This window comes from Amaranthus tricolor, chromosome 12 (assembly GCF_026212465.1).
Source record: "Amaranthus tricolor cultivar Red isolate AtriRed21 chromosome 12, ASM2621246v1, whole genome shotgun sequence".
Classification (NCBI taxonomy): domain Eukaryota; kingdom Viridiplantae; phylum Streptophyta; class Magnoliopsida; order Caryophyllales; family Amaranthaceae; genus Amaranthus; species Amaranthus tricolor.
Genome location: NC_080058.1, coordinates 1,943,951 through 1,957,605, shown reverse-complemented (window position 1 = coordinate 1,957,605; position 13,655 = coordinate 1,943,951). Strand labels below are relative to the sequence as shown.

The window sequence follows — 13,655 nt, the reverse complement described above, 5'->3', positions numbered from 1 at the left end:
TAATACACCATAGTATATCAAATCATCTAACTTATTTTTCTTTTTTCGTATCAAAAATCAAAAATCTTACATAATAACTAATTTTAGACCAAAAATATATTTATTTTTAAAATATCTTGTAATACTCGATATAAACATTACTAATAATTTTCATAAAACCAATATAAATTTTGTTTTATTCAATATGAGACGAAATCTCATTTTTCTTGATTTTTTCTAAAAGCTCAAAATCTGAAGAGTGATGTAAGTTATTCTTGGCCGCAAAGCTTGGAGTAGGAAAGATCCTTATCTGCCACGTTGAGTTTTATATAGTGGGCTCCACCTCACTCCATCTTCATTGGTATCCCCCTTATAAAACAAACTCAATCACATACACATTTTCCAATTTTTTATTTTTATTTTATTTTATTTTCTTTCTATTTATTTTTTCACTTCCCAACTTCTTTGGGTTGGATGTATATAAGTTTTTCTTCTGCAATCATTTGGGAATTTGGAGCAAGCCTTTCTTTGTGGTAAATATCATCTTCTCATGCTTGTTTTAGTAATTTTGTAATACTATGATGACATTTTTGTACTAGCTTTCTAAATTTAGATTCTTTATAATACCAGTACTATGCTAGGCTCCTAAATAGACAGTATTTGAGGCGCTTGTAATAACAAAGAAGTTATTTTGGGTTGAAACTTGATAATAAATATTATTTACAATTTCATATTCGATATGAAAATTGAAGTTTATAATTTAATAATTCGTTATAGTGTAATTTATTATAATTTACTAGTAATTACCCAGAAAGGTAACTTTTTGTTTTGGTTGTAAGATATGGGAACTGATTTTTGTATTTGAAAAGATTATGAAGGATGGTATTGAGTGATACTTACGCATATGCAATTGATGGGTGCATGTTACTATGCTATCTATGCTTATTTGAGATTTCTACTATTCATAGTGCTTGAACATGTTTTGTTTGCTTGTAGGGTGCTTATTTTATTATTTTCTAGTTTCTAACTCTATTTTATCCGGTCCTACCATTTTAAATTATCCGGTCCTACTATTTTAAAGGGGTGTTTGACATGTGCGAATTTTAAATGGGAATGGAATGTAATTTCCAACAATTATAAAATGGTCTCAACAATCATTAAATGGATAAAGTTTAAATTTTTTTAAAAATATAAGTGTTAGTAACTTTTAAATTTGCCATTGACTGTGTTTATGTTTAACTTTGACTTGTAATTTTGTTTCTTTAAATTTTGTACATTAAATAAGTAGAATACGTAGTAATTGAATTTGAAGGGACAAAGTGATAAGATATAGAAGTAATTCTCAAATCGTGTTATTCACTTGCTTTTACTAGTTCGTACTCCTTTGATCCTATTTAATTTGCACTAATTTTCTATTCAATCATTTACTTTGTATCATTTCTTTTGATAATAGTTCTTGCAATTCTCTTTTAAAGCTACCTATAAATTCATTTCCCTTTTAATCTCTTTCATTCATATCGGGAAAGTAGTACAAACTTTCTAATTCATTTAAGAACTCTTGTTTACACATCCTTTTGGAATGTCTTATGCTCTCTTAAAATTGCTCCTCTTGAATTGGACTTAGCTTGTTTGTGAGGATACCTTGCTATTTCAATCAAGATTTGGGCAGTATCTTTCATTTTAAGCTTTAACTCTTGAGAATAACATGTGTAGTGCTGTTATTGAACATGAGCATCAATAACAAACCTTTGATACAAGTATTTTCACACCAAGTTACACGAACTTGAAATTCATATCTGACAATAATACATGCCCAAGTGTCGGACTCGGATAATTCATGGGAAAATTTGATAAATTTGGCTCAAACTAAAGTGTCCTAATGTCTTACCCATGAATTATCTAACAGTCTTATCCATGTCCGAGTGTAAAAAGATCTAACATCTGACATGGGATACTCGAGATAAAATGAAGAGTTTGAGTTACATACTTCACATAATCTTTTCCAGTTGAATAATGCATAACCCTCAAGATTGTTTGAATGAATGACAAGATTTTTGATGTTGTTTTACAGTTCCTGTAACTACTAAACTGTAATTTGACAATCGATTAAGGGGCGAAGATGGACTACATGTATGGATCAGGGAGGCACCATCTGTTTGTTCCGGGACCAACAAATATCCCAGAACCTGTGATCAGAGCAATGAATCGAAACAACGAGGATTACCGTTCACCTGCCATTCCTGCACTCACTAAAATACTTCTTGAAGATGTCAAGAAGATCTTCAAAACTACCACCGGAACCCCATTTTTGTTCCCCACCACAGGTACTACAGTCTGTTCTAATGTGCTCTATCTTACAGGATGTATTATGTTTTTCATTGTTGTATTCATGTTTCGGTATTTGGTTTATGTTCAATCTATATACCATGGTTGTGCCTATTCTCGTTCCATTTCGAGCAACCAGTAATCACCAAATGTGTTTGCACTTTGTCCTCCAAGGCAGGGGAAAATCTTGGCCCGGCAGCTAAGCCATGGCAACGCTCATTTGATTAAAAACCTATAAATATTGAATTGTGTAACATATAACTCAAAAAAATGTCAACCAAGTTAGTTCAGTATACACAGATAAGAATTCAGCTCACCTTATACTAGTATTCTGGATTCGCGCTTACTCCTAAGGGTTAGGGGAACTTTCCCTGTTGTCTTCCGCCCCATACTAATATTGGCCAAGTATAGATTCTTACGTGTAACCTGTGGGCAATCATAGAACCCGAGATTTCTTAAAGAAGGTTCATTTCATTGATGTGTTGTAGTTGTCGTTGGACAATCTCTCGAGTATCATGGCCTCATGGGTTAAGTTATCTATACAAAACGGTGGGTATTTTAGGATCCAAAAGGGAAAGAAATGCTTGGAACTATTTGATCAATAATCTAGTGTCATGCTTAAACTATTAAGCTGATATCAGTGTAACGTAAAAATCGTCACCTAATTTGCCTTTAGAATTCAGGATTCGCTCAAAATTGTTGAAAAATAGCCCAAAACTGACCATAATTCGCTTTTTTCAATTCGCGATTTGCAGGGAAATTAGTGAATCATGTGACACTGGTTGATATTGTCCCACGGTTTGTTAAAATTGTGCTTATATTGCTCTTTTTCAGGTACTGGTGCTTGGGAAAGTGCACTGACCAACACTTTATCGCCTGGAGACCGAATAGTATCCTTTCTGATAGGGCAATTTAGTTTGCTCTGGATTGATCAGCAGCAACGCCTTGGCTTCGATGTTGATGTCGTGGAGAGTGACTGGGGACAAGGCGCAAACCTTGAAGTGTTGTCGTCAAAGCTAGCGGCTGATGCCGCACACACTATCAAGGCTATCTGCATTGTCCATAATGAGACTGCTACTGGGGTTACCAACAATTTGGCCACTGTGAGGAGGATTTTAGGTAAATTTTCTTCCTCATCCGAAGATTTTAGCTTTTATGCCTTGCATTTTTTCGACTTTTCTTATACCAATGTGTCTCCTCGATCTGTAAAAGTAATTCGGAGCAACCGCAGCTTTTTATTTCGAGAAGTATCTTTGGGACGACATGGATGAGTTTTCTGTTCATTTTTCGGGAATTTTGAAGTTTACTTCGATTTTATTGCTTTCAGACCACCACAATCACCCTGCACTCCTCCTTGTCGATGGAGTGTCATCGATCTGTGCACTAGACTTCCGCATGGATGAGTGGGGTGTCGATGTTGCATTGACTGGATCTCAGAAAGCACTTTCTCTTCCAACTGGAATGGGTATTGTTTGTGCAAGCCCTAAAGCTCTAGAAGCTTCCAAGACGGCTAAATCTGTCCGCGTTTTCTTTGATTGGAAGGATTACTTAAAGTCTTACAAAATAGGTACTTACTGGCCTTACACCCCATCTATCCAACTGCTCTATGGTCTTAGAGCTGCTTTGGATCTTATCTTTGAGGAAGGTCTTGACAATGTCATTGCAAGGCATGCCCGCCTCGGGAAAGCAACTAGGTACACATGCTTAAGTTCTCTAAACAACTAAATTTATAGCAAATATGTGTGTTTTGTCTCTAATAGATATGGTCTTTATAGATAGATCGTGACCTCCTCATGATGAGGGTATTGGTCTGCCTTCTTTCCCACCCTCCCCAGATGGTGCCCTGGGCGGGACTCATTGGGATGATGATGATGATGATATTTATGGATAGATGCTTATGATGTTGAGATACAGACTAGCAGTAGAAGCTTGGGGTTTAAAGAATTGTACACAGAAAGAAGAGTGGTTCAGTGACACCGTTACTGCTGTGGTTGTTCCTCCCCACATCGAAAGTACTGAGGTCGTAAAAAGGGCATGGAGGAGATATAACATGAGTTTGGGTCTCGGTTTAAACAAAGTCGCTGGCAAGGTTTTCAGAATAGGGCATCTCGGAAATGTGAATGAGGTACTCGCCGTTTCCATATCACGACTTGTTCTTTCCCCTTAAACGTGTTGCAAATACGCTCAATATGTTCATTTAAACGTAAATAAGTGTATTCATACTGTATTGCAGTTGCAACTGCTGGGTTGTTTGGCCGGGGTGGAGATGATACTGAAGGATGTGGGTTACCCCGTCAAGCTAGGCAGTGGAGTTGCAGCAGCGGCTGCATACCTGCAGAACAGCACGCCGATGATTCCTTCTAGGATCTGATGCAATCCATTTTGTTTGTAATTAGTAATTACCTTTGTTTATTGGTATACCTTTGTATAAAAATAATGTGTAATATCTGCCTTTTCTTCGGCCTGCACTCTTTTAAGCCTTCTTTGGACAATCACAATCGAATCTCTGTGTTTCATCTAAGCTTTTGCTTTGTTATATGATCAAGTTACTTCCAGCTTTTACTCTTGTTAACCCCTTTTGCTTGATCTAAAACCCGAATCATGGGATATGACTATGTTTTGCTGAGCTGAGCTCACACGAATAAAAACATCGAGTTTTAATCTCAATTAATATAGAATTAACCACTTGAAGCAAAACAAAATAGCTCAAAGTTAGTCGCTAACAACTAATTATACTTTTATTTAACCTTATCTTTCAACACTAATAACAACTTCAAAGATTGATTATAATAGCAAGTAAACAAGAACATCAGTCTTTTAGAAGCTGCATTACAAGTTCCTTATAGCTCACTTTCTTTTTCTTCACTGGTTCTCCCTTTAGGGGCTTGACAGAAGATTCCTCTAGTGATTGACTTGATGGTAAGTTCTTGTAATTGAAAACGGCATTTGAAGCTTCCGATAAATCTTGACGATTTGGGTTCTTATCTAGCGACATTGCTTCAGCTGGACTATCCATAACCTCCGAGTTCCTTAAGGTAGAGTTGTCTTCGTCTTTTTCCGGTGTAATGCAACCAACGGTGCTAAAATTTTCTAAGCAGCGACTCCCTGTTGTGTCAAAGTCGGGGTTGTGTTCTTCTATCCTGTTCTCTTTTATCTTCTCCAACACATGGTTTCTTCGAGCTGATCCACTATCTTCAGGTTCAGAATCAGTTTTTACCACCGTATTAGTCCCCTGCTCACTAGACTTGTCATCAAAAGCAACGTCCTGGAAATCATGGTCATGCATTTCAAGTTCAGGGCTCGCTTCTGCTACATCAGTTTCTTGCTCACTAGGCTCGTCATCTACGGTGAAATCCTGTAATTTAGCCGGCCTACTTCCAACTCTTGCTCTTTTTTGTCTTGGAGGTTTGCTGACTATGATTTTTCTTTTTCTAGTGCTAGTTTCAGTCTGCCGTCCTCGTTTTCTTTTGGGTTCCCTAATACGACTGGCAATGGTCTTCGAATCAATTTTCTTCGGCTTTACTTCATAAGCAGGAGATGGGTGCTTCTCATACTCATCATCGTTTTCACCTTTCTCTTCTTCAGAGGCAGATTCTTCTTCTAAGGCCGTTGGCCTCAAGTTGTACAATTCTTCGGACAGTTTTCGCTTCTCCTTGCAGCAATCAACTAACCAATGTGATCTAACCACATGGAGTCTTTTTTTACGCAAGAGATGCTTCTGGTCCTCAGGGAAGCTCTGCAACAAGGTTTCAAACTTCAGCTCATGCTCCGGACGCTCAGGTCCTGGCACTGACATGACTACAACATGGGTTGCTTGAGAAGGGTTGTCACTAACTTTTCCACCACCTAAAGAAACTTCTACTTTCATTCTCCTCATGGATACTTTTAAAAAGATATCCCATTCAGGAAAGTGAGACATTGCAAATAGGTGAAAATATACACAACAACCATGAAAACGAACCCATTCTTCACGTGGGCAATACTTTTTCTTGTAGTAGTCAACAGCTTTTGTATTTTCCGATCTACTCACATTACAAAAAATCTGCTTCAATTCGGTAACATTAACATCCCAAAAATAAGAGTCAGATAATTCATCAACCTCCTCTTGTAGCTTCTTCTTTGTCGAGTCTGACAGAAACACAAAATCTTGGGGCCTCAAAGGGAGAAGCTGCTTCTGAGAGCAGCAATTCAAAACCCAAGAGTGATGGATAACATCGCACCCACGCCTCTTTGCTGCCTCAAACTTGATTCCTCGACTCTCTCCTCCAATAGAATGAGTAACTGTATCATTCAAATTCATTGAGAAAGTACCACCATTCTCAACGACTAATTTGTGCATGGAGTCCAAGGAATGACTAGAAGATAAATTGACAAAGTGAAATACCATGTTCGCAAATATTCTTGACTCTCCTTTCACACTAGAAACGTCAGTCTGAGTGAAATGAGAAGGAACAGTAAGATTGAGTTTCTTCTTCGCACCATTTTTTGCAGCTCTGCGACGTTTGGGTTTATCAGCTGACAACCCATCATTATTTGCACCTCCTCCTCTTTGTGTTGTCCCATTACTCAACTGCACCAGCTTTATGAAAGACTGAACATCAAGGCACTCATGCCATGGCTTGTCATACCTTAGCCGGTCAATCCGCGGAAATCTCAAGCTGTAAGGTGCAGCGAAAACCTCAGAACTTATCGTACGAATATCACTAGTAATTGACACTATCACAGACTTTTCAGGACTCTCAACCCAAACATCTGGCCTTTCCTTGAAGTGATTAGTAACTTGATAAAAACTCGGGGGTGACATCTTTGGGTACTCATATTTCCTCAAATACGGCTTCAATTTAGTCACTAATTCATCAAGCTCATCATCAGAAAGCCCCGTACCTACTCTACAAAAAGAAACAAATCTCCTAGGATAGGCACCCGGAGCAGCCTTCTCCGCCAAGCCCACCAAAAACTGAGCCACCTCTCCTCCTTTACGTCCAGAACCATAATACCCTCCTATGATCAAAACATCCAAATCAGACCCTGCATTAAAATAATCATAATCAGGCTTCACCTTAATCCATTTCCAACTCCTGTCCCCTGGCTCCCATTTCGAACCTAGATCCTTCAAAACAATACCCTCATCCCGATTCTCAACAATTGCCTTATAAAACCTATCAGCCTCATCCAAATTATGAGCTACAATAGACCAACATGGCTCATCAGCACTTTGGTGAGTATTAAGATTATCCTTACCACTACCATTGGGCAACAAAGCCTGCAAACGCCCCTTTACGGGTCTCACAACCTTCTTAAGATGTTCATGTCTTTCCTTCAATGTCTGATGAATCACACTAGTATCCCCAACATATAACACATCAAAAGCAACATAACACAATTGGTGTTCCCCATCTAAACCTTCTCTAGCCGCCTTCGCAATCTCTTGATTTTTTCCCCAACTAGCAAACCGATTACTAGCATTATCCCAAACTAACATCTCACCATCAAGTATACACCTATCAACTACCACATTTTCTAATATAACATTAGACATACCATGCTCATATTCAGTATGATCAATAAAATTTCGCGAAAAATAATGTACCTTATTACCATTCTTATGAATTTGAATTCGATCACCGTCGAATTTACACTCAGCAACGACTTCCTTTCCATGAAGTTTCTTCCAAGCAAATGCACAATTCGAAGCTCTCTCAGCAAGCTGAGCTCTCACTGCTTTCGCAACCTCAATATCTTGTCTCTTATGCCGAATATTCTTATCATTCAATTTCTCGCAAACAAAACGTAAATCACACGTTACATTGAACAAATCTTCCGCATCAGGATGAAACTCGTGAAAAATGCTCTTTTCACTAATACCTAGTTTCAAATCCTTCAAAATTATCTTGATTATCCACTTCATCTCCTCAGAATTCGTCCTTCGTATTATATCACCTAAAATCTCTGTCTTTGAGGTCCGATTCTCGGCATTCGCCAGACGATCAAGAAGTTCATTGAGTTCACGAATAGTTAAGTCACCGAAGGCAGAACTTTGTCGGCGTTGCAGAATATCAGCGGCGACAAGAGCGAAGTTTCCGGCAATATCACCAGCAATTTTTGTACCACCTTTTCGCCAATTGATGAGTTTTTTTGCATCTTCGGAATCGCGAGAAATTCCAAGTGCGTCAAGGAGAGAAGTGGCAAGAACTGATTCTTTAAGCCCGTATGAACCTCGTTCGCGATCCAAAGAAGGTAAAATGAGACGAATTGATGAGAAATAATCATCTGATTTGCAGTAAAGATCAAGATATTTGCGAAATTTAGCGCGTTTTGCGGAGTGTGATTTTGATTTAAATATCCAATTGAAGAGACTGACAAGTACTTTGAATTGGACGCCGTCGCTCATTTTGGATAGGAACTAGGAAGTACTTCTGTTAATTTACGGACGAGAGAGAAACTGCCATGGGAGGGTTTAAGGATGAAAAAGCTTCTTGAATACGATAATGGAATTTGAATTGAGTTTTCGTTAACTTCATTTTCCAAAATATAATTATTATTTTTATTTTAAGTAAAATTGTCAAAATAATTTAAATTTTAACTCATCCTCACTATTGAATATTTTTTTATATAATTTCATATTTGAGTATGTTTTTACTTCTAGCATATGCCGTGTGAGAGGGGACGGATGAGACTGTTAATTCCGGAGATGTGATTATATATAGTGGTTTAAATTATCGGTATGTCGATAGCAAAGTAAAATTTAAATTATTAGATAATAATTTAAAAATAAGATTATTTGTAGAGAATGAATAAATAATTATATTATTTTCAATATTTTTTTCCTTTATTTTATAATTTTAGATGAATGAAATATATGCTCCTTTAGGCAAGAGATTGTAACAATTCCCATATAGACGATGGGTGTAAATAAAAATTTCTTTCCATCGAATTATCGTCCTCTAATTTGTTAATATATTAATTTAATTATTATTAATTAATATTTTTAGTGGATAATTGAAATTGGACTCTAATACCACAGTCCATAGTAAAATTTAAGAAATGGACGTGGAAAATTCAAACAAGAAGAAGAGGTAACTCACTTACAAATAGATATTCACTATTAAAATCAATTGATAGTAATTGAAGTATAATAGAATAAAAGACAAACTAAAAGTAATTGGTGAATAGTACACAAAAAAGTGAGAATTCACATTAAAACGTATAAAGTATTTATTTTTCACAAAATAGTTTCCAAGGGATCAAAGATGTATTATTATATTAAAAATAGCATTACTCAAAATTTTTGATCATCTAATAATTCAAAAGTTTTTTTATTTTCTATATCACAATAATTAAAAATGATACAATTTGATGATGAAAATAAGAATACATTTTAAAGTGTAAAGAAGTAACAAAGAAAGATGATATTCATAGTTGTATTAATGAAATTATGTATGAAAGATTAATAAACCCATTGACTGATAATTGGGAAAGAATTTTTAAATATAATTCTAGAGTATAAAATTAAAGCTTCTATGATTTCAAAATCAAAAACAATTTCTAATTTTGATTCAAGATCGTGTATTTATGAGCTGGTAATTTTGATCCAAGATCAAGTATTCAGTTCATTGCATTGGTTCTTGAATTACTTGGTTTTAAAAGTTTTGTTCATACGCCATTTGTTCTTTATCTTCCTCGAGTCTGTTTTGCGGCACTCTCCTTTGTGGGTATGAGTTACCGTCGACCTTTCCTCCCCAAACCCTATCCTTAGTTTTTTTTATGAGCGGAATATACTGGGTAGGAAGATGATAATGCCATTTGTTACGTGCCTAACCTTGGATCACAATTAAATTGCATGGTAGATAAACATCTATTTTATTTTCATGTTTTAATAAGACTAATGTAATAATAATATAATAATAATGTAATAAAAGAATAAAACAAAGAATCTTACATTTATATATACTTTCTTTGTTCTTTTTGTTTGTCTACTTTACTTTTTATATGTATTTCAAAGTAAATTTTAAATTTCGATATTTTTTAGCATGCATCATTAAAAATTGTAAAAATTATATATTAAATTTTTTTGCATCAAGACGAATCTAATAAGATTTCACATGGATATATTTTGTCTGCAATATATACTTCAAAAATTAAATTTAATTAAAGTGAAAAAACTTAAAGTGGACAAATAAAAAGGAACAGAGAAAATAGTTTTTCTAATATTATTATTATTATTATTATTATGGTTGATTATTTCTGATCTTCATAATGAGCATACTTAATTATTCATTAAAGAGGAGACTTTTGATGCTTCAAGTGGATGGCTCTTGGTGAGATTCCCTTCATTTGGCAAGCTTTTTGTCTCGTAATTTATGTATTCAAGCTCTTATAAGGAAGGAAAAATCGGAATGTTTTTGAGCCAATTATTATAAACTTTTTAGTATGTATCATTCTTGTTCATCTTTGTTTTTGTCCAAAGAAACCAATATTATTTATTACTTATTCATATTTAGTATTTCTTGAGTATTAAATTAAGCGAGATTAAATATGTTTTGTCTTTGGCCTAAACCCTTAAATTATTGAGTTATTCTGGTCTTTTGGGGATTTGGTTTATTTTATGTTCTTCCTAACTACAACAATTTGTTTTCGGTTCTTTGCAAATATAACAAAAGAAAAAAAAAATCCAAGTATTTTCTCTTAGTTACACTTACGTCAAATTTAATGTTTGAAGTTGAATGTATGCTCATTATCGAATGACCCAAAAGCATTCGTAGCATGATCCATTTAATGTTAGTTTGTAAATTAATGAAACTTGTAATTATATAAGTTGTAGATTGTTAATAGGCTAATGTAGCTATAAAGTTTTTCATTGTGTGAGTTTTTTAAAAAAAATGTAAATAAATAAACATCAGCAAGTCTTGTATGAGATCGTCTTACTGTGAGACGGACTTATGTAAGCAACCCAAAATTAATCTTACATAGCAGTTAACTAAAAAAAATAGTTTTCATTAAATTTTAAGAAATTAAAAATTGAGCCAGCCCATATTAAGCAGTCTCACGGTGAAACGGTCTTAATAAAGAATTTTTCAATAAACAGTATTTATTATGTTTTTACAAAAAAAATTTAGTGCTTTTATTTTTTTTCCATTCTAAATTTTGCAAATGAATAATTAATGGGTTTTTTTTTCAAAGTAAAATACTTGAAAGTAATGGTATTCCCAGACGATTGTAAATTACTAAGCAATAACAAAATCAACTACAAGAGAAGGAGTAATAATTAACATATAACACAAATTCATAAATGAGATGGTCTAATAATGAGAGAGACAATTTTTATTTAGTTAGCCCAATGTACATTTACCGTAAGTGATCACTTATAACCTTAAAGTAATTACTAATAATTTTAAAGTGATTATTTTTTTAATTTTAAAGTGATCACTTATAACCCTTAAGTAATTATTTATAACTTTAAAATAATTAATTATAAAAATAGGCTAATTATATTGATCCGTTAACGGCACATATAATTGAGTTCATTTGTCCATATTAGTATTATCGAGAGTACAAATGACTAGGTAACAACACTATTTTTCACCGCCAGTGAAAAACTTTAATCTATACAAAATAGTCGTTAATTTTTTTTCTATACAAAGCTGTATAAAATAAATAAAATTTAATAAAATTGATAACTATTAGAAGTAAAAATTCGAACATAAAAAAATTAGTTATTATTTTATCTTAAATATCTTTAATCATGTTTGGTTAAAATATAAAAAGTAGATATTTAACAAAACTTAGATTAAAATGAATCAAACAAAATTTCAATTAACAATGAAATAGAAAGTAAGAATGATTAATAAATAGGTCAAAAAGTAAAATTTAAAATGTAGAGCAGAAGGTTTGGAGTTTGACCCTTACCGAGTGCAGTTATCAGCTAGGGGGTTTCTTGACTACGCGCATCTCTCTTTACTCGCTCATTGAGGGTAACGGGTATGGTTTATTCACTTCTTTTAGAAAAAAGAAAAATCACCCACTCGGACCTTGCCTTGTGCGAGATACTGGAATCGTCCTTTACCTTTACTTTTTGTCAAAAAGTAAAATTTACATTGCGACAAAATGACAAACTTTTTTTTTATTCTAATAAGAGTAATCCCCTACAGGTAACAGGAGTGGGGAAACCAAGAGAGGAGAGTCAAATATTTAGTAAAGGAGAAAATCTTCAATCACGGAATAAAACTTATGATTTATGAAATAGAATGATGGAGTAAGGACTTAGGTGTTCATATGGGTCAAGGGTCGATTTCAAGTCAAATATTTCGAGTCAATTTAAAGTCGAATCTTGAATGTATTTTAGTTATTTCATAGTTATTAATCTATTTTTATGTCAAGTCAAATTGGATTTAATTATAAAATCGGGTTAATAAAAAAAATCTATTTTGAAGATCTCATATTAGCCGCTACAAGTGATAAGGTGGTTTTGATAAGTTAATTCAAGATGACAAGATATGCCTAGCTATATGGGCTTGTATTGATCTATCTTTTGTTGAATGGTAGGAATACAAAGAGAGGGCATTGTGTTTGATCTTTTGGTGGTACCATACCATAATCCATATCATATGCACTATTGTTTTTTAGTGGAAGTTATTGCAAGAATTTCTTAAAGATGAAAGTTCCATTTCATTGGTTTACTAAAAATGGTGTGGTGGATAAGATAAAAGTGGGCATGGATAAATTTAAGATCTAATAAATTTGTTGTTAATTTTATCTTTTCAAATTAGTACATTAGCAATTATACAATCATTATATATGGATACCTTAATACGTAAGCACATTTTAGATAGTGACCGGAGTTTTAATAGTATAGACAGCCATATGATATATTAATACATTACGTAAAAACCTATTGATTATTTATAATTTGTATAATTAATACATTATGTATATATTACATGTTATATCCGTATAAATACATTACGTATTTATAGTTTGTATATTAATACATTACGTAAAAACCTATAGATATACCTTTATATAGTTTAATACATTACGTATAATATATTGTGCCTAGGTAAATGACAACTTAGTGATAAAAGAATTAATACCTAACACTAATGTAATAATATAGAAACTATAAAAATTTTGGACGAGCATACTCTATAGTGCCTAGGTAAATCACCGCTCAGTGATAAAAAAATTTTGTATAATTTATAATTTGTATAATTAATACATTACTTATATATTGCGGCATTGGTTTTTACGTTTTTAGTGATAAAGGAACCGTGGAACGCAATATAGTACATAATAATTAATAAGTCATATGATACATTACATGTTAATTAATATAAAAATATACAAAATAAAGA

General features: G+C 33.7%; 2 protein-coding genes across 2 annotated transcripts; one reads left to right on the top strand and one right to left on the bottom strand.

Annotated features, from left to right (window-relative positions):
• The first annotated feature begins 161 nt into the window (after positions 1-161).
• Positions 162-4,862, top strand: LOC130828152 (serine--glyoxylate aminotransferase). Its single transcript, XM_057693972.1, has 6 exons — positions 162-512; positions 2,051-2,303; positions 3,139-3,423; positions 3,632-3,998; positions 4,219-4,429; positions 4,538-4,862. The coding sequence occupies exons 2-6, from the start codon at positions 2,099-2,101 to the stop codon at positions 4,673-4,675; spliced, it is 1,206 nt and encodes a 401-aa protein (XP_057549955.1). The 5' UTR covers positions 162-512; positions 2,051-2,098; the 3' UTR covers positions 4,676-4,862.
• Positions 4,863-5,016: 154 nt separating this feature from the next.
• Positions 5,017-8,894, bottom strand: LOC130828151 (DNA ligase 4). The gene has a single exon (XM_057693971.1). The coding sequence runs from the start codon at positions 8,693-8,695 to the stop codon at positions 5,114-5,116; it is 3,582 nt and encodes a 1,193-aa protein (XP_057549954.1). The 5' UTR covers positions 8,696-8,894; the 3' UTR covers positions 5,017-5,113.
• Between the last annotated feature and the right edge of the window lie 4,761 nt (positions 8,895-13,655).